Consider the following 22,464-nt stretch of genomic DNA (forward strand, 5'->3'; position numbering starts at 1 on the left):
TACCAACTTGAATAAGTTGGACATGTTTAGGACTCTGTCTTTCTGTTTAGTACTAAGCTTACTTCGTAACGCTTCATAAACACAAATTTTAGGTGGTGTGCAGTAGTATATGTGTGTGTAAAAGTGTTTTGTGAGCTGAAATTAAGACTTTATTGCACGTTCGCGATAAAAGTTTCACCTCATGCAAGTAAAAGTGGCAGGTGTCAGGGTCAGAAACCTTCGTGGGTAATGTCAAGTTATGGTCATTGACATGCGAACGATTAATCTTTTTAATGCTCATGTAACAGTGCACCAATTGCTAATAATTGAACTTGAAGGATAACAAAGGTGATACACATGCGTTCGCAGGAAAAATATTGTATTTTACACGTGTAAAACTGTCTACCTCGTTCAGTTGCTGATCCCTGCTTCGCGTCGTTTTGTCAAAGATGGTTTTAGTTCATTTTTTTAATTGTTGGTTTAACGGATTAATAGTTTAAATAAATAAAAATCAGTTGCGAAGTCCTAAACATATCCAAATATCCAACACATAAACTTTAAATCTTCCATGTACTATTTACAGTTTACTTAAAGGAGTAATTGATTCCTAAAGCACATTAGTCCATTTACAGCTACTCTTAGGTAGAAGATAGTACACTCACTAAAACCTTAAAATGTACAGTGACTGCTGGCCATCACGAGGTTTGTCTAATTTCGGCGATTTAGCAGATTTTAAGAAGTTCCATTTCTGTTATCGATTCGCCACTAAGTCAAGTCCGCTATTAAAAAATCATGTCATCAATGTTGTCTATCGTGCATTACAAACAAAAGCTCTATGAATAATAAAACAAATAAAAAACCAATGCCTATTTGTTGAAAAAACCATATATTACACTTTTTAAACATGATTTTTCAACACAAAAAAGTGTGTAGACACTAAAATAGACTAGTCCTACGTTTTAATAATATTTAATATTCATCTTTTTACAACAACGTATTAAGTAAAATAGAAGTTAGGTTATATTTAGGTACGGCACGGTACGCAGTCCAAAATTGGTTATTTATCTCTAGGTGCACACTAAATGTCTTTTAATTTTTTTTTTAACTGACACTATATGGTTACTTGAGATGAGTCTACAAGGAGCGGATTTGACATGACATGTTATCCAATATGGCGGCTTGACAGGTCTTATTTTCTACGGGAGAAAAAATAAAATTGATCTATGCATATGTTTAACCAAAATCCCTTAAATATGTCTCTTTCCAAATAAATAATATTATTAGTCAAAAAGCTAATTTCTATGTATGTAGGTCTGACTGGCAAGATATAATAAAGTTTTGTGCATAAAATTGAATATTACCTTAAAATTAAACATTTGGGCCACTGACTTCAAGTTGTACGTATCAGTTTTATAAGGCAACTAATATCAGTAGGTGTAGCAGCACTCGTTGCTTTTCTCCGTTTTTACAACGGACTTGCGTGACGCGGGATTGCAAGTATTATGAATTATGTATCTAAAGCTGGTTTTATAAACTCTGGGATTCCCGCCATTCTCTTGTTGTTGCTGCTGTTGAAATAATGAAGCCAGACAACAACATAGAAAATCAATCAAATCGTAGCGTTAAGCGAAGAACACGCATCAACTACCAGCGACGAACTGAAATAATAAAAAGACCGTTCCAACAAGGTACCGCTTGATCAACCTTTCAATGCGAAATCAGTGACGTGGACAGTGGAGGGAATAGTAGGCGATAGTCAAAGATTGAATTTTCGTCAAAGATGTTTCCCTTGCAAAAAAAACTTGTGTGTATCAGGAAAAACTAATATTTCGCCGTAAGTCACATCTAATGCAAATCATATTTGCCTTAGTATATGCCGATTTTTACAAATTAAAAAAAAAAAAAATTGAAACTAATTCTAGAAAAATGCGTATTTCAGTGTTTAAGTAAATAAGATTCCAATGTTGGGACTCACAAAACGGACACCCTTCATATATCTGCAATTCACCTGCATTCAGTTTTCTCGAGAATGCTGTGTCTAAAATAGCCGAAGTACGTAAGTTATAACACTTTATTCTCTTGCCAGCCCGATCTTGTCATTCATTACACGACTTACCTCATGGGAGCTTACACTGTCGTCACCCTTGCACCGTATCACTTCTTGAGTGGATTGTTGTTCTGCATGGCGGGCGCCGCCCCACCTCCCTGAATCGACTGCGTGGTGTTCGAACTACCTGTCGAATTCGGTAAATTCTTGTTATGGTTCAGCTCAAGCTCGGCCAAGCGCTTCCACAGCTCTTCCCGGTCTTTCTCCCGCTTTTTCTCTCTGCAGATACAATGTTTTTGTTGTTTTTTCAATATTCATTCATATTTACGTAAGTATGATTAATTCCAAATTAATATTCATCAAGTACATAGTCAACTTTATTGTATTCAACATCGATGCACCGTTTCTATGGGCTACTTGAAATTATTATGAAATTGAAAATGGGAATTGTCGATAGAGCACCCAGTATACGAAGTTATTTGCACCGCAATAAATATAGAACAGTTCAGGAGAATACAAGATCAATTTAAGCAAATATCCGTTTACTCGACTATTTTATATTTTCAATTGTGGTTATATTCGACATAAAAGTGGAATAATAGATGTTTCGTCGGTGCCGGCGAAATGACAATCGTATCGTATGAGCATTAGCGGTGGTTTGTTAATGACGTGCAAGACAAAAATATTCATTGGTAAGACTATGTTGTTATGACTTACTTTTGTCGCTCTGCTTTATAGCTAACAGTGAGTTCGTCAAACAATTTGGAATTCATTTCCATGAAAGTTTTCAACACGTTATAAACCAAGGCGACGATTGTTTGGTTCCAGTGCTCCTTCGAAATCCGATATAGGGCCGGAAACATGATCGGCATGATCACGTGATTATTTTCCTCCATTAAGGACATGATGTATTCATTGTTCCAGAAATATAGAGCCCGCTCTGCTACCTAAATATTGCAACAATGCACAAGAATTTTATAGTATTGAAGATAATTTTTTTAATGTTGCAATTCTTACCTGGAAATGTGGACTCGAAACGCACTTAGCGATTTGCCTAAATAGAGGTTCCTGAATGCGCGTAAACTGCGACGGTTCAATCACATCTAACACTTCCTCGATCTCGCCCAAGAACATCACCTGAAAGTTGTAATAGTTAAAAACAGATTCGACTACACACAAAAAAAAGTTGTAGAGAAAAGTTTCTGACACAAGTTTAGAAATACTTAGGTCATGAAATTGCTGGCCGAGTGACGCAAAGCGGAGTTAACTCGCAGCAGGAACAGCTCGTAAATACGTTCCCTAAAGCCACTTTAGCGCACGTTCATACGAAAAAAATTAATTGAACAGTTGCAGAGGAAACACATCGAATTTCGAAATGGCTTTGAATTAATTTTGAAGTGTTTCCATTGTAGAGACATTTTTATAATTATCTTTTGAATTTTTCGTCGACCCCGTCTTTTCTCAAGGTAGACAAAAACAAACTACTGACAGACACAAATTCGTTTCTTAATTTGGTTCCTTCTTCGCATAAACTCGTAATTTACTCAAAACCATTATTATTCTTGGATATACGCAAATGGAAGCGTCAGCACCGGTGCTTGCTGTCTCTCGAGCTTTACCTCTATTTACTGTCGTTGCGGAGAATAAAATATGAAATTAAAATCTATACGGACTCGGTCACTTCACTCTTTTATTGGCGTTACCTTTATACCTTTTATGTGCAGAATTTATAATATTTGTGTAATTACGAAGAACTGAGTTTTATATATACATAGACTAAAGTTTAATTTATTTCATTACTCACATTCATCGATGAGAGTACTACGAAAGTAAACATTTCAGATAATAATATATCAATGCGAAAAAATCACATGTGAGTTCTAGAGGTCGGCCGAGGGAGCAACCAACTTTTTGTTCTAAATAGACTATAATCAGTTTAGGTACCTCTTTCTGACTGCACGTTTTGGGCCAGTACTTGAGCAGGCCCCGTACGACGGGCTCCGTCAACGTGGGGTCTTTTTCGAGGAACTGCACAACGCAGTAGGCGAGCTGGGCGTGGTACAACGACAGGCACTTGACCTTGTGCAGGGGGATGAGCACCTGAAACAATTTTTTTTATAAACGAATAAAAGTAATGATTAGTAGGTAACTATTCCGGAATAGCATAAAAAACTGTTGCACAATCGTCATTCCCGTCATATTAGATACTTCTGTAGTTAGCTCGTTTTAAATATTTTCATTTCCAGTCTCCTCTGCCTCTTTCATATTTATTTCTGTCGTATTCTTCCTAACCTTTTTCCTATAGAAGTAGTTCTTCTCGCATTTTTTTTTATGACGAATGCAGGCATGAAATACAGGTGGATTTGTTTCAGCGTTTTTATCTTTCCAAATAACACTTTCCCCCTAAGAAAAGTGTAACGAAAACAGCATCATATACATACACACATGCATATACGGTTGGAAATAACAGGATATAACTTTGGACGATTCATTGATAAAACATTCGTACAAATTCGCCGATAGCGTTGGGCAACGTACGTTTTGAGAAGCATGGGGTTAATACTAAGGAGATACGATGCAATTGAGCAACAGCATAAGCGATAATCTTTACATTCCAATCCTACTTTGATACGTTACTAAAGTAACACCTACCTTAACCAGGAACTGTTTGTGTTCTTGCTTAAGCGGTAACGCGAACCCGTTTATAATAGATCCCAGAATTTCTAAAAGTTCACCCACTCCATTAAAATGTTCAGTCTCATACACGAACCTACAACAGAGAAGAATACACTGTGTAAAATTAGAGAAAAAGATGACGGAATAATCGTTGCAAGAATTGCAACTGTAGAATACTTTGAAAAAAAAAAAAAAAAAAACCAAGTACCCAAATTATTTCTTATTTGGTAAACATGGTACGTAGTAATAAGAGTACAACCATAACCCCATTGCATTAAATTAATTTACATACAGGACAACATTAATAGTAGTGAATGCGTAAATTTCAGAATTAAAATTCAGTGCCTATGAAACACTCAAACTTATTTACTACCGAAGAAAATCATACGAGTTTTAAACTCAAGGGAAAATTATCAAGCAAAAATTATTCAATCGAAAACATAACATTATTTTGAAACCCTCATTGCGTAAAACTCCAGTAACAATAGATATTAAATTTCAAACGATGGAAATAGACAGTAAAAGTGCTCGTCGTGAACGCTATGAATTAAACGAAATTGTCACAAAAGGTGCGATTTTACAAGAAAAAAAATCAGATGAATAAGTAAAGCTCACCTAAGAAATATGTTGTTAATTTGTTTTCGTATGAACGCCCTCAATCCCAAAAATTTGCCGTAAATACGATGTAGGACCGTCTTGAGGAAGTCGCGTTCACGTGGGTCTTCAGAATCAAACAGTTCCAACAGTTGCAAGACGAACTTCTGATCGATAACGCGTTTGCCTATGGTGGGTTGGAAATCCGAGCTCTCCAGAAATCTGTGCAGTTGAAAAAGTTCGATTTAATTTTGCGATTTGGGGCAAAGCGAAGTTCGTAGTTACCTTAAGAAAAATTCATATACTAGTTGAAGGTGGGGCCAACTGGCCTCTAGTGTTGGATCGTCCTCTTCGGGATCGAAATCAGGGTTTTCGCTGGGCGGCAGGGTTCTAAATAGGTTCGCCGATATCTGAAAATTAGTCCAAAAACAAAACCAATTATTGACATTACTAATAATAAAACGTTTGAAAAATTTAAAACCCTAAAAAGACAGCAACGGCCATTTGCACCCATTCGGCAAATCGGTGATGCAAATGCCCCTCAAACTAAACGCGAAATATCCAAGAAAATATAATATGAGATAATTAAAGCGAATGCACGGTAAGTAGGAAAAAATTGAATTGCCAGAACCTCAGATACGCGATTAAAACTCATTAATGTGTGTGTGTGTGTGTATACATTAAAACACTCCTTTCAATTAAGTAAGGCCCTTGTGCCAGAGATCCCTGCCCCTAACGATAAAACTTTACAGTTTGGCAGGAAACGCACATTGTTTAAAACATACTAAAATATTCAAACTGCGACCGAAAAGCCCTTAAGACCTCAAAAGTGCCTATTTATTTAGACGGAAACGGCGGCCGATGGCGAAGTCAGTTCGGCTTGGCAAATTGACAAATAGAATTGGAGAAAACCGCGCTTCTATTTTACCGAATTTCGTGATTCACGGTTTATATTGTAAATAAATCAACAGAAAATAGATGAGTTCATACGTTCAGCTGAATTAAGCAACACCTGTACATTTCTGGTATCTATTAAATTTCGAAATCCGCATGGAGTTAATCGACGACGCGCCAAAATAGGAAAGAAATGGTCCGAATTGAGATTCGCGCTAATGAATTTAATGCTAATTTTTAATATAGAAATTTCTAGACTTCAGCCGACGAAGACGGTTTCTATTTTTAAATTCATATATTTTCTACTGAAAATAAAAATAGACTTGTCATAAACTTGCGGGCTAGTGAATGTACTAAAAATAGTGATAAGGAATATATTTGTATTGATTTCGCACTTAACCGCTTAATTTAGAAACATTTACATGCAAAGATAAGAAAATCTAATCTGTGATCATGCGCGCACAATACAAATATAAAAAAAAGTGCACAAGTCCGTTCGCTGGTGTAGCTAGTGTAGCGGGTGTAGCGGGTGTAGTCGAGACGATAATGATAATTGCAAATTCGAAACTTATATACAGTGTCGTTGCGCAAAAGAAAGATAGCACAGGACCCTATGCATTTTACATCGTGTGATACGTCGATTTGTTGCGAAAATACCAAAGTTGATGACGATTATGAAAAAAAAAACGAAAAATTGGGATAAAGCTGTGCAGAAAGTCAAAACAAAGTTTGCGGCTTGATCTTAAATATCTCTAACAAACGTGTCTAAGTGTTTATAAATACTGCCCTCGTCTGGTAAACTAAACCAAGACCTGACTGCTACGTAAAGGTTCGCATAGCAGGCAAATCGTCATCGCTTGACATTGTGCCCGAGCTGTTTACAAAATATCATTAAACCGAACTTTTCATTCATATTTTTGGACGTTTACGCAAGCCGGCGCTTTTTCGCATTTAATTGAACAATCTAATTAAGATCCTCGCCGAACCTGCATCATCGCCCGGGAATTCGGGAACACCTGCCAAATTCAATGCAACAACGCCGGGAATCGTGACGAAAAGAATAGAGGAATATTGTTTTTCGGATGTTGTCAACATTCACAGTTCTTTTCTCGCGGTTTTTGGCAATATTTTTATTTACTTAAATTAAAAAGTTGGTGTAGGTCCCTCAACGCCGTGGTCCGCACCAATTTTGATAACGTTTATACAAAGTGTCTCAGAACATACCGCCATAAGTTCAACTACACGTTCTAGGTTCCAAAATATGGCGAGCACTCCCTATAAACGTATGTCGAAAGGCGCGTCGTTTACGATATACGCGGTTCCTGAAGGTTGGAGGAAGACGATTGGTTCCTGAGGATGTTTTTTATTAATATTTTCGAAACGTTTCGGGATTAATTAATAAAATTTTGTACTATATTGTAACTTTTTTTGACCCTTTTCAATCTCCGCAAAGAAATCACCACGTGGAATATTTTATAGGAAAATTTTTACATAAAAAAGGTACTCTTGTGGAAATTCGGAATTTCTAATAGTTTTCGAGACAATTGGTACTTAACAAATCAATGAATAGTATGTTTTATTAAACAAATAATAGATTTAAAACCAAGCGAATTTTGAAATGAAACAAAAAAAATTATTGTGGCATTTTCGTATATGAGAGCGTTTATTAATAGTGTGGTGGTGAAAATGCATATGAATAATGATGAATGAAAAAAAATAATAATAATAATAAAAAGGGGTTGTAAATCTGATATTTATTTAATAAAGTATAGATCCCGCCGATTCGTTAAATGTCAAATTTCTCGAAAACTCCTGGAGTTTCCGATTTTTAACGAGAGTACCTTTTTTGTGTGAAAATCTTGAAATTTAATATTTCTCCTATAAAATCGCTAATGAAGTTAAGTGCAAAAAAAAATTAAGGCACTTTTTTGAAAATATGACCTCTCGCATTACCCGCACCTGGAGAGAAATGTGGTAATTTCTTTATAGAAACTCAGAAAGCGCACAAACACTTATAATGAAGTAGCATATTTCATTAATTTAACTCGAAACCTTTCGAAAATATTATTAAAAAAAAAACCGTCCTCAGGAACCGACCTTTCACAGCCTGTACGTCGAAAGCGGAACGCTTTTCAATATATGTTTGTGCGAAGTTTTCGGCATATTTTGAGACTTCTATACATGGTTGAATTTACGGTAGCACGTTGAGAGACACCTTGTATAACTGATAAAACTTACTTGGATAACTTATTAAAAAATTCTTACCATTTTAATAATTTCGGGATAGACCGGTTCGGTGAGGACACCTCGTCCGGCCGTTATGTAATCGACCAACTCGTTAAGAGAGCATCGTTTCACTTCTTTGCCCTTTAAGTCAGCCACTGGATCCATAAAATCGAAGGGCACACAACATTGCCGCAGCTTGCGAATAAACAGTTCTTCTTGTTCACTCGCTGGAACGTCTGCAAATAAAAGTTTCTTTCTAAAACCACGCTAAGAACCGATTAATTTGGAAAAACTTCGGTATTTTTAGGAAACATTTACGCACACCTCCTCATCCTTATAGATTATAGAGTATGCGGTCGGGTATATGATTTGAAGACACCAGAAAAGAATCTGTCTCTCTATTGTAAGTACCGTAAAATTGTAAATAGTATTACTCGCTATTCAAACTAAGTAGGATAATGGGATTAATTATGGTATTTCCAAAGGTAAATAAATAGCCGTTCTGAACGGATGTTATAAATTCCAAGATTACCAAGGGGTTACTGCCCTACTTAATCTGAATTATCTAAAGCTACCCCGCAGCTTTAGATCGGCTGCGTGTTTGCACAGCTTACATTAAAATGGGTGATGGTAGCTACTTTGCGAACGTTGCAGTTTAAGAATCTAAATTTATTAACTATACAATTCACAGTTTACAAAACGAAATTTTCCAGGACTAATAAGCTCTTAGAGAACATTAAAGCAATAGGTATATAATCCTATAAATCCATGGGACCAACGTCGGTTATCTTTGATATACCGAAATTGGAGCTTATCAGTAATCATTATTACCCCATATGATTGGTCACATTAATATGATTTCGTTCAAACCGTTAACGCTTTTGATTGTCCTTCTCGCATCACAAGGTGGCATGCGAGGACAATATCTCTGCTGGACAAAAAAGACATTCTAAAGAAGTATGGTACATCTTTAACTTTTCTATTTAACAGATGTTTGATGTTTAAAAGACGGCACTGCTGGAGATCCCGTTCGAGGCTCAAATATCGCTGTTTTCTTAGTCCCAGATAGCAGTTACTTGGTAAATGAAATAAAAGCCACTTAAGAAAATATGTACAGGGTGCCCGTTTTGGTTTTGATTATTGTACCTACATATTGGATTATTGTGACATTTCTGCCGAAGGTGGATCTGGGACGCCATGACGAATATAAACGAACATTTACCCGTTGTATCGAAGGTCGATAGGCAAAGTTAGTGATGATGGTTCCACTCCTGAAGCGGACATCCTTCATTTGTGATAGAGTGTCGCAATCGCAATACACTCGGAAATCTCTCATTTTACCGGCCTTTAGTAAAAATTTTGAGGAACAGATCTGACGTCAAGACAACACAAAAACAATATGACGATGTACACATCATTACATAATATGTAATGTATATGCAAAAACCGTCGTATCTACTTATAGATATCTTGAAAATAGTTTGTAACTTTTATGAAGCCGCTGCCCCATCATGTGGGTGCAAAGGTCACCGAAACTTCGATTGGTGTAGTCGTATCATTGAACGTTAATTTGAATGGCACGAACCTTCAAGAATTAAGGATATTGAGATATGTGAAAATTTCACAAAACAGAAAGTTGATGGCGACACATTAAAAATAACGGTTGCGCCTCTTTAGACGCTAAAATAAATACCAACTTAATGCTTGACACTTCTACTATCTAATCATAAAAATCAATCCTGTTCTGTTTATTTTGTAGTGATTTCAGTATCTATTTTATGATGAAAAACAGATGTTTTGGCTACTTTATTTAAGAAGAATAAATACGTCGTTTACTAATTTTTTCTAAAATGAATTATGAGAACCTAAATCATAATACGCAAGGGACGAAGTGGCGGCAAGTAATGCTCCACTAATTTTCAGCATTACGTTAATTAGGGTAAACGCACTTTTGTTAGTTACTCGAAATATCAGAAGCATCAATGAAACTTCAAAGATTTGTGTAATACTCCGAGTTAAAGAGTTGCTATACATACAGTGTGACCCATTTGTTTTGGGGTCAGTCTGTAAAAAATTTATCGATCGTGCGATTTAGCCCGGATTTTTTTAAATTATAAAGTTCGATGAACTGCACATTTTCAGCGAAAATGGCCGGGTTGACATGAAATTCAAGGCCTACTCTGACAGTTTCTAGGAGCGAAATTTTAATAAATCATATTAGGGATTTTTTTAGAAAAAATCTGTGCACGCCGCTGGATTGGCCACCCCCCCAAAACGGGCCGGTGCAAAATTTTATCGAAAAATTTTAAGTAATAACGATTTTGTAGAACAATTAAAATTGCTCCATCAGTAGTTGTTTACTTTCAAAAATTCATAGTCGGCTGTGGAGATCGAGTGAAGTGTTCAACTGTCAAACAAGCGCAACAAACATTAACATCCATATCAGAACGTATTTGTGCTTAATACAAATTAAATTATTAATCATTATAATTATGGAAAATTTAAGTGCAAAAGAAAAAACAGAAATTGTTCGTCTTGTTGGCGATAACGCGCGCTCGGCAGCAGAAGCTGCGGCAGAATGCAGAATTCGATATCAGACATCCAAATAGATCGGTAAGTCGAAGTAATGAGGCAAAATGGACGTCGTGGCCTTCGTGTAAATAACAAAAAATGTTTACAATATTTTAACGACAATCCCCGAAATAGTATTAGAATGGCTAGTTTAGACCTTAATATAACCAGAGAAAGTATAAGATGTAAATAAGTACCCAGTGTGCATTATTAATTTTTCTACAAAATCGTTATTACTCAAATTTTTTCATTAAAATTTTGTACAAGCCCGTTTTGAGGGGTGGTCAAGTCAGTGTTGTGCACGGATTTTTTACAAAAAAAATTCCCTAATATGATTTATTAAAATTTTGCTCTTAGAAACTGTCATAGTAGGCCTTGAATTTTACGTCAACCAGGCCATTTTTAGCAAAAATGTGCAGTTTGTCAAGCTCTATAATTAAAAAAAATTCAGACTAAATCGCACAATTAATAAATTTTTAACAGATCGGCCCGAAAATAAATGGGTCACACTGTATATTAAATGAGAGTAACGTGACCTGCACGAACAGTTAAATCTAACCCATTTTTTTTTTGACAAAATTTGAACCGTAGCAACGTCGCGACGCACCGTGTGCCATTTTACTATTATAATAGATTTAATAATTTTCTGCATTGCAACTTGGACATTGAAATTTCGTAATTTTTGTTTCATGATTTAAGTATGAATACATACTATATTTCTCTGTATCAGTCCAGAAAAGCATTTTTTAAATATGTAAAAATACCTGTCGTTTTTACTTAAAAGACATGCAAGTTATAAAATATTGCTAGGTGTTTATTTTTGCTGAGTTTATTCAGGCACCTACAGTTATTTCGAAATAACTGACATTTTATCACTGCCATTTTTTCCACTCCACAATGTGATGCCAAGTATTGTGACCGTACATATCCGACATATCGTTTTCCTCCATTCACCAATTATCGACTTGATTTTTTAAGATACGGTCCTGGACTTTTGCTATTAATTAAAGCCTCATTTCATTATATTTGAATTGAATAATTTCCACGGAATTTTGTTAATGCAATTTTTCCTGCGTAAGTTTTCAATTTTTTACTGCAAGTTGGCGTCACAAACAGTTTGCATGTAAATATAGAAATTGGTTTTCAATGAGATGAGTTTTTTAAGGTGAATTTCACTTTTCGGAATAATAATTTCAGGTGCATTATATTCACAAATATTGGATTGCTCCTGCAATCAAAATAAAAATTGTCTGTTAATTCTTTATTCCACAAGGCGCACTGGCCGCTCTAATCGCGAATGTGTACACCACCTAGTTAAAAAAACTCACGTAAATATCAATTTAAATGAAGGCTACTTGAAGAAAATAAGTAGATAAATGCGATTGAGTTGAAGTAGTTTTTTTAATATTTTTTTCATATCTCTCAGGTGTAGAGATATAAAATTTATGCCTAGGGCGTCAATCACTTATAGCATGTTTACAAGACGTCCTTTTTTGCATTTCCTTACTGAAGTTTTTACGTTACTTTCCCAGTAAAATATTTTTGCCAAAAAATGTAAAACAAATTATTGACTATTTTATAAAAACCGACCCTTCCACATGCGTGCTACAATCCGGTGTTCTCTATATGTTCCAGAGTTATTCGATCCCAAGGCATATCTACATCTTACCAATCAACAGCCCTATCCAAGCACGACCCCACCCCTCTTACTAATATAGCAAATATCGATATATCGGAGATGAATTCATACAGGGTGTCCATTTAACAACCGATCGTACTGCTACGAGTTTATTTGTGGTTTCATAAAAAAATCAATCATGAGGATGTAGTATTATGAGACTAGCGAAGGTACATTTTAAAATTAGCGACCAGCCTACAGGGCGTCCCAAAAACGCGGGTCGACATAAAGTGTGATTTTTTTTTAAATGGGACCACGTGCATTTTTTCCACGTGATACAATAATTTTCTCTTTAACCTGTGTTAGTTCCTAAATTTCTTTATCCTCGGATACAGTGACTCGGAGGTATGACAGTTAAAATGTTTTTTAGACTTTTGCGGCGTCTCATAAAGAAATTAATATTGCAGTTACCTTAAGTTAGATTTTGACACTTTCAAAATGGATTCTCTCGTGAAATCACCTTAGCAGATACTAATACTCACTTAGCCATAAATGCATACAGGGTAGCCACAATAACAACATTGATTTTCACCTTTTCAACTTCAATTTTCTTGTTTTTTTTTTTTCCAAATAGGAGGAAGTGTTTTTTACGACGTAGGACGAAAGCACATTCGATTTTATTCATTTGGGCATAAAATAATGTTGAATTTATCTTGAGGGTTAATGGAATCATTTATTATTCCAGGAAAACCTGCAGTCATGACTAGCTGTCTGAGTGCTTAGTATGCGTTGTCATGGTTTCGATATCTTTTGTTTTAAGTTTTGGCAACTCATTTACATCGAGACGAAGTATACTAGATCAACCGCACCTAAACGCCCGCATTAAAAAAACCGAGTGTAAACAACTACTGGGGTTGCTGCGTTCTATTAAGCCAAAATGTACACGCGTTAGTTCCTTCCAAGCCAAGATGAACTATTTTCAAGACTTTACCACTCTAAATAGCAAAACAGATTTTAATTTCATATAATATTTCAATCCAGAATTAATAATTAACGCAGTTAGTTAATTGCAACAAAAACCCCAACACTGGGAATCAATCTTAAGTCATTCTCTAAAAAAAAAAAAAAAAAGCGGTTCACCGAGAGTGTAATTAATTATTTCAATCTGTTACTCTTAACTATTAATTTACGATAATGCAGCGCCAAAATGCTTGTTTATTAATTTACTGATAACATTGCTCAGATCCAGATCAGATGGCAGTCCTTAACCGACTTATTTTACAATAAACGCGCACGCAAAAAGGTTAGTGATTAATATTGATCATGAAGGACGATTCAATGATTATTGAACTATAACAATAATACAGGTTTGGATTTGCCTGTAATAAGCAACAATAGGTAGGACAACCACGTAGACTTGACAAAAATAAATATTGGGTGGGAAATTACCTGCAACGCCAAAGATTTATCCTTTAGCTCACAAATGAGGACAACACGTGAGGCAAATTCATTTACAAACGTAACTACAAAACGTTGTAATAATTCAATTCACAGTATGAAGCAATAAGTCGTACTCTCACCGGAAAATTTAACCAGAGCCAATTAATTATTGGGATTGTTTACAAATCTCAACCCTCCTAGCAAATCGCTGCTAATACCGAGTAACCCATCAATTGGCTGCCCATAATTGTTTATTAACCAATGCGAAATTGGAACAATGTATCTATGACACAGACTATTAATTCGAGTTTAAACTAAGCTTTATCGAAGGACTTGTCATCAGTTGGCGGCTCACAGAAAAGGGTTTCGCATTAAAATTGTCTATTGTTAAAATTCTGTACTGCTCCTGGTTTTAACCTGTTTATGATGTTTATTCTCTGCTTAAAAAAATAATTTTATTAAAACGGCGAAATAACGCAAAGGACTTTTCCTGAGCTCGTTCCAAACTAGCCAATATTCCCGGGCATTAGCATATAATTGTACGCCCTAAAGAAAATGATGGCTAATTAATCACAAAGTGATTTTCAGTGGTTAAGTGCATTTCGACGAGCTGTCATTTAATTGGCCAATAAAGTCGCCAGGAAATGGTCTGCTGCCGGGCTGATGTTAAGTGGTTTCGTGCCAGAGAATGGCCTCTAGCGTGGTCCGAAAGTTGGATTTTCTAGTGTTCAAATTTTAATTAATGGACAATGCAGATAAATTAAGCGCGCTGAAACTATTCCTAAAAGGCGTACAAAAGTTATAGATGAGATAATAATTTTTTTTACCAAGGATGGACAGCTTGTTAATCGCCTTCTACACAATGTTTTAATTGATATTTAAAATAATTTAAAAGGATTTAATAGCAATAATAATCATTGTAATTGTATCCAGCTATACTTTGCAATTATCTCATGGTGGAAAGTTATGTACATTACTTAACCTATAGCTTTTAATCTTGATTCGAATTACCATGAACCACAGTGACTTGAAAATTCACGGAACGCACATGAAGAGCCCACATAACACACCAATTAGCAGTTGAAAAATTATGTACAGTTCCGTTAGATGACTGATTAATTCAATAAAGTAACTTAGAAGTTGAAAATTAACATTTTTCGGAATACAAATAATGACTGATCGTTTATGAATTATTACCGAGATATTAATTTCGGAACTACTGTTATCGTCTAATTAACGTTAGGCATGTACGAATCGTCGGTTTAAACGAAGAAACTAACTTAATGATAATGCAGATTATTAACCTAATTTGTTTACCAAGATCGAGTCAACTTATATGGAACGCCATACCTTCCACTACTGTCAAACGTAAGTTAACAATTGCAGACGATGGATATTAATAACATAAATAAAAGAATAATAAAGCCGAAAAATTAACCTTAGAAATCCAAACATAATTGGTACAACAGCGTTCAAATTATATGACTTTCATAATTTCATGTTAGATTCCCGCGGCTCGTGCTGTAATTTTCATCATAAAATAATAATTATATTTTTTTATAATTTTTAAATTAACGTGCTGAAACTCGCGGTTTTTGGGAGCAAAGCTGAAGCATGGAACCTTTGGCACAACCTCGCGGAAGTAAGTCAGTCGAATATTTTTGTGCAATTTGCTAAGTACAAGCAGAAATGGGCAGTAGTAGGTGTGCAAATTTGACGTCGTGAAAAATACCCCCAGAGATCCCTCACATTCTATTGGTTACAACTTCAATAAAGCCACATACAAAGCAACATTTTTGTTGATTTTTTTTTAAGCCATATATCCAATAACTATTATTTATGGATGGGCTCTACACACTCTTCTAACCTCGTTACTGTTCAATTACCAGCAAAAGTGAATTTACGCCAGTGCTTCTGCCGCCACAGAGGAAGGTGGATCAATAAATATGCGGTCGAGTATTGATAAGTTATGAACGCCGAGTTCGCCGACTTTTCGGTTGCAGCCTTGGGCAATAATTAAATAATTAAGGTCATCTCAAAACTACACGAACTCTAATAATATATCAAATATTACCAATTTTGAGGCACAGGCCTCAAAAGGCTGTGAGTAAATTTTCATTTATATTTAATTGAGATGTAAATTATGCAATGCTCGACCCGGGATCTCCAGAGAGTTCTAAGTTCATACTTTTATTCTAGCTAAATATAAACCAAAGCCACGAGAAAATCGAAACAAGAATGTACGTAATATTGCTAGCCTATTAAAGTTCTATGAGCTGAAGAACATAACCCCTTGTACTGTTTCAATTACGACTTGGAGAAGAATACCGAAGCAATCTTGTAGGATTTTATATTATGTAAATTGAAAACGCTTGGACTCTGGAATTTTGGAGAGCATCCAGGAGATTATCAGCTTCGAAATTATTTTAATAAAACTCAAACCGATTGAACTAGAAAATATCGGATTAGAATCGTACAGGTGCCTTGAATCCGCAAATATGGGATTAACCAGCAGCCTCGTAAAAACTTTTTTTTGCGGCTTCGAAATTCGGTTCACACCAAGTTCGCGCGCCAAAAATCCTTTAAATATCAGTGTGAGCAATTCTTTCTACAATGCCTTTATTTTGAGCGTTATGAGACTAACAAAACCTGCTTACCCCGCCAGAACGATAAGTAAATGGGTAAGGAAATCACATACTCTTATAAGGTTTTACTTACGGGTTTAGAGCGATAAATGAAAAAAAGCACGAATGTTTGCATACAACTGACAACAAAAAAAAACTATAAAAAAAGGGAAAGAAAAACTGTCGTTTCAACAGTGTATTTTTCGCTGCCTTGTCTCCCAACCCTTGCTCGCCAAGATGCAGGGTGTTCGTGAAATTTTTATGTTTTGTCCTTAGCCACTAGAGTTTTCGAGATATCTAATGAATTAATGCTTTTTTAATTTATAATATAATAATGGTAAAAACACACTGTAAATATCATATACTGCTTCGTATTGTGGTTGGCAGCTTGAAAGGGGAAGCAAATGCAACGAAAACGCTAAGGCTCGTAAGTTTCTAAATCGAAGAAGCAATTCAAATTTTTTGAGAAAAACGGCCGATGAAGAATAATGAAAAAGTTCAACGAACTTTTCTTGATATATATAATGACCTGGGGTATCGCACTCTGAATTGTGCACATGAGGTTTTGGAACACTCGGTATATTGCAACCACGGCACACTGAAAGATACAAATAATTTAATTCCTGGCGATTGAATTATATACCCCTAAAGGGAAATCAATGAGAGCACAGTAGGTTAACTTTCCAGCAAGCAGTTACAAGTTAGGTAATAACATACGCATAAGAAAAAAAAAAAAAGGAAAAAAATCTCGCATTTTCACGGATATTTAAGAAAGTATTGGCAACCTTGTTGATTTAAAAACTAATTCTTATTAGGTAATAAATGCGCATCTTTCTTAATTCGTCAACCTCGTATTTTTATATTTAACGACTCTATTGGAAAATATCCAATGTGCGCTAACCTTTCACAGCATTATAATGAAGGAATCAATGGCAAAGCCTATCATCATTCAGCCCATACATATTTCTCATTCAAAGCCAGAACCTGCGACCTGTGACAACAGAATACAAGGGTAGCTTATGAAAACGTCGTAGTTTCCGGCGAAGTATCGTGTAGGTACAATATTGATTTCTTTGCCCTACTATCAATGCAGCTAAGCGTCATCCACACATATTGCTTGTTTTTCATTCGACCTTTTTAAATTTCGAATTGGATTTTAATGAATGAACTCTCAGAGACTGCGTCGCAATGATCCGAAGATTTTGCATAAGCTACCTCTTCAGCTTCATATCACCGTATTTGTTTAATCGGTGAGAAAAAAAATTAAAGGGTTGGGTTTCGTCGTTCCATCATTCATCTCGTATATATGACACATATGAATCAATAGCGGCTTAGTAAAATTTCCATAAAGCTGCAGGGATCTAAGGAATGGCAAATCAAATCTAATAAGTATAGGAACCTACTCGGGAACATTTCCAGCTGCGAGAATTATTCCTAAAGCGAAATAGTTGTGTTTTAAGATATTTTTCTTTTATAATTTTTCAAAAATATTTCTCTCGAAACATTTGAAATTTATTGTAAAATCCTTCAAAATATGTAATTTAAAAAATAATAACCTCGGCCCCAAAGAATTCCAGTGATCTGTTGGGCCAGTCTTAAATTACCGACGTCCCAAATCCCAGCGGGAATATTCCCCATCAGACGGGATAGAAGTTCAATACGGGTGTGGAAACGAGGACGTATAATTGGAGAAAGGTTTTTTGGACTATTCCGTAAACGATTTTGAACTTGGTTAATCGACTCCACAGCTTGTGGCAGTCTTTCCCGAAAAATACCGAATTTCACTGTGCTTATAAAGAAGTTATTACGCAACATGTAATGCAAAATTATTAGTTCAAATATCTAAATAATAATTTCTATATCCGAGATTATGCCCCAGTAATTCCAATCTCCGATGTAATTTTCTTAGTTATTTCTAATCACAGTAGTACCTAAGTACTTTAAATCAAGGATCGAAACACTTCAGAAGATTTGTAGGATTCGGTACGCCTAATTTATGAAGGAAGGGGACAAATAAATTTAACGACCTTTTCACATAAAAGCGATTCTAGTGGCGTTAGCTTCACAGAACAATACAAATGACTAGAACTATTAATGTATGGAATTACTCAGATCAATCACTCTGCCCATCATTACTGAAAGGATTGATATAAGTCATTGTCTCCATCCAAAGGGCCTTTGAAAAGAAGCTTTTTTCCTAATGTTCGCTTTGAAATTTTCTGTTTTCAACCATTTTTCTCCACGCCAGAAATCCCACAGAATAGGCCCGATCTCGGAACTCGTACTCCTTGTAAAAACTAGGGCACAATCAACATTTCTCCTCAGGCTCTACGTCATATTATCATGGACACGTTCGCGTAATGCCATTTGCAGAAATCATGTAGGTATGTGCTTCTGCTACCAAATTTAATAAAACTCTCTCATGTCAGACATAATAAAAGTGTCAAGACGAATTCGATACGAATTAAAAATGAAATAAGGTTTTTTTTTCGGTTACATCTTGAGTTTCATCGTTTTTAGAATTTCACTTGCCATTTAATTCATCAAACCGAAGGGTGAAAATATGGATAAAACCTTCTCCTGAGCCTCACCTAGTATCTACAACTGAACTTTTGTCGTCCCCCGACAGTTCCACTGCTCATAAGCACAAAAGTTAATGTCGACTCTATAAATTTACCCAAAAGTAGCTAATGAGGCTACTTATTTGCCTAGCAGTTTCACGATAACCAGGATCATTTTTTTAATTCATTTTGTAACAAACTTCCAATATCTGCTCGAATACCCGTATGTTAGGGGTTATTCCCGATTGTCCAGTTTATTTTGGATGAGTCCTGGGTTCAGGTAGTTTGAAGAAAAAAAGAAGTTCCCCTCATTTCTCCTTTTCAAAAATATACAATAACATGTTTATAATATCTATACTCATTTTTTAAATATTTGACACACAAAACCAATTCCCTATTGGCAACACTAGTGTACATCCCTTTTCATTAAGCCCTGCCACTAATAACTGTGGCGTTTTACATTTGCGCCTCATACTAGTGCCCTAAATAGTAAATATCAGTCAGAAATTTTCGAAGTTATAAATTGATAGACACCGTCTTATTTTAACTCTTGCTCGTACACTACAAAACTGAGAAATGATGGCTAGGACTCATTTAAGTTATGGCCAAGATTGTCCATATATTTGGAGACACACATAAAACATTATTTGCATTATTTAACAAATATTTAGTTTTTCCACTTGTTTCCAAGTTTCTAGCTATTCTTCAAAAATTAAAAGTTGCCACAATTATAGAAAATGCCCTTCCTTTTCTTTTTTTTTCAATATTGCACATAATACATATATCTAATGGCAATTTCACCATGTTAATTAACAATAATTTGAAAATGGTCACAAAAATCAATTTTCTTAGTTTTTATAGAATGAATAATCCTGTACCTAGAGACAAAGGCACTTTTTATGCATTATTATTTGATTTTATTCGTTAATGTTAGACTATTTGAATTCTGGTTGAACAACAAAACTTAAAAAAATTATTTGAACACTCATTATACTCCAAATCCACACTCCACCTTCAGAGTGATGATAAGTCAAATATCACTATTTTTGCAGCTGTTATACTATTTCTACTGCAATACCATTAATGTTATAATTTAGCTCAAATATTAGAAAGATGTCTAAAAAGTACATTTTTAGGCTTTCTTAAGAGAAACAGTATACTCTCTAAAAATCAGTATGATTATCTTGGTGGTATAATAAACGCGCTTTATCCGCTAGACAACACATCATAAAATTAGAAGGTAATGAGAAATGTATTGCAGTTTTGGAATTTGGCAAAAGTATTTTACATTATGTTAGCCCTTGGCAATCATAATAAGCTATAATGCTGTTAGGGAATAGTAAACACGTTGGGCAAAATACTTTTTATAAGTTTAATATATAAATTAATTCAACATTGGTACAAAATGGTGATTCAATCGTTGCCTATGCAACGAAATGGCAATAAATTTTCTAGATAAAATTTTAAAAGAGGCAAAGGATAAAACTTTAGGTGAACTAATTATAGCAAGAATATGGTTGGGGGATCAAAAGCTAATGCTAAATGTAAAAAAAGCAAATCATCCCGAATTCCACAGTATCAGTATTTAAAACTTCCATAATAATTTAATATGTTAACATTGGCTTGATTATCAAATTTAGATTCCATAGTTTGATTAATTTCTGTAATTATCTACTTTATTTTGTGATTATATTTAATTTTTTTTTTCATTTATCTATAATAATCACCTCCAACTAATCGAATGGCAGCGAAACAGATGTACTTGGAAATTTTCATTTTGCACATGCTTCATATTCCTTGCACCACCTTTAAATGTTGTGCTTAAACATTTACACACAGTACAAGAAACTATTTCTCATAGAAAATAAAGCTTCTATGCAATTTCACTAATATTAATTGTCCTGTAATCACTGGCCTAAAGTATTGCCATAGGCATTATTGCATTTGATACTACATTTCTTCCTACTTACACTCTGTGAGAGACAAGATCTTTTATAGCTTTAGTCAACTTTGATCAAACTAATATATGTTTTATCTCAAATCACATTGAAGGGTTTGTCTGACTTTACTTAAATAAAGTAGGTCAAATTATTGTACTGTTGCTTAAGAAAAATTGCCAGTAAACCCTGATTCAAATTGTATTGATAACGATTAAGCAGGACGTGTCTTAGACGTGATTTTGACAGATGACGACATGTGGAGCCTTAAAAGATAAACTAGGTGCAAGCTGGGGCCATCCTTACCTTTCAGGAAAGGTAGAGGCTGCAATTCAACATCCTGAGAGCTCCTATATCTAGAGCTGCCTTGCGATTTCTTGTTTTTCTTTTTTAAAGACCTTTTGGCAAATGGATCGATCCGGTCGACAAACGCCGTGGTAGACATTCTATTTGGGGACTGGCGAGAGCAGGAAAACTCTTAACAAACAAATTACACCGGGGTCGTAAACGGCATCTCAACACTAACGAACAGGTCATCAAATTTCGGGACTTTTCAGCCTGACCATTTGTAATTTCCGTCCTCCGGGGGTTAATGAATTGTCGCGAATATCAATGACAAACGAGGTGTGTTCCCGTCGCACGCCCTATTCGACACGGTTTATTTTCAGTTTTTACACGTCCTAATGCAAAATTTGTCCAAATCAGGTACTTTGGCAGCTATTCCCTCAAAATAAAATATCACACCTTCATCGAAGGCCGAACACAATCCGAATCACTAGCTAGCTTGGCAAGTACACCCGCCATCAGCTGGTTAAATCCTTGCAAAATGCACTTTTCCGTTCGAGTTTTCTAGTTTCCTCTCATCGATACGCATCGTACGCGCATTAAATGTTATTAATCGCGTCTTTATTATGTTAAAAAACGTAAAATTCTATATCAAAAACTATTTTTTACTGATTTTTGCACACCGAGTGACACCGATGCCGTAAGCCGAAGTGCCTTGGGCTGAATTTTAGTGGTGGGGATTGATGTGGGTAATCAAAAGTGTACGGAAACTTTCCTGTTTTTTTTTTTATTACCTCTTCTTGGCTCAAATTCAGTGCGCGCATATTTTAGTAAAATCAAGCGGAATTTTTGCTTTATGTATTTGGAAAAATTGAAACAAATCTATATTAAAACACAATAACGACGCCAGAAATCAATTGAATAAACGTATTTATTACGCCCAATGGCAGATAACCCAGACAGGTCCACAACCAATCACATGCCAGTATTTTCCCTAAGACCAATTATATTC

At 35.3% G+C, this 22,464-nt stretch overlaps 1 protein-coding gene and 1 long non-coding RNA gene across 2 annotated transcripts; both read right to left on the reverse strand.

Moving 5' to 3' along the window:
• Positions 1–932: 932 nt before the first annotated feature.
• Positions 933–2,087, reverse strand: LOC136343872 (uncharacterized). Its single transcript, XR_010732867.1, has 2 exons — positions 1,341–2,087; positions 933–1,175 (listed from the first exon to the last, which is right to left on the reverse strand). It is a non-coding gene; the product is annotated as an uncharacterized lncRNA (long non-coding RNA).
• Positions 2,088–2,095: 8 nt separating this feature from the next.
• Positions 2,096–22,158, reverse strand: wdb (widerborst). Its single transcript, XM_066290816.1, has 9 exons — positions 21,474–22,158; positions 8,456–8,652; positions 5,582–5,706; positions 5,318–5,518; positions 4,679–4,796; positions 3,971–4,126; positions 3,044–3,163; positions 2,744–2,973; positions 2,096–2,305 (listed from the first exon to the last, which is right to left on the reverse strand). The coding sequence occupies exons 1-9, from the start codon at positions 21,610–21,612 to the stop codon at positions 2,134–2,136; spliced, it is 1,458 nt and encodes a 485-aa protein (XP_066146913.1). The 5' UTR covers positions 21,613–22,158; the 3' UTR covers positions 2,096–2,133.
• Between the last annotated feature and the right edge of the window lie 306 nt (positions 22,159–22,464).

The sequence above is a fragment of the Euwallacea fornicatus genome, chromosome 16 (genome assembly GCF_040115645.1).
Source record: "Euwallacea fornicatus isolate EFF26 chromosome 16, ASM4011564v1, whole genome shotgun sequence".
Classification (NCBI taxonomy): Eukaryota; Metazoa; Arthropoda; class Insecta; order Coleoptera; family Curculionidae; genus Euwallacea; species Euwallacea fornicatus.

Coding starts and splice junctions, on each gene's coding strand:
- wdb (XM_066290816.1), bottom strand. CDS start 21,612: ATGTCTACCACGGCGTTTGTCGACCGGATCGATCCATTTGCCAAAAGG. Junction 4,797..5,317: donor ATTAACAACATATTTCTTAG/GTGAGCTTTACT, acceptor TCTCTGTTGTAG/GTTCGTGTATGAGACTGAAC. Junction 2,974..3,043: donor TTTCGAGTCCACATTTCCAG/GTAAGAATTGCA, acceptor TGCAATATTTAG/GTAGCAGAGCGGGCTCTATA.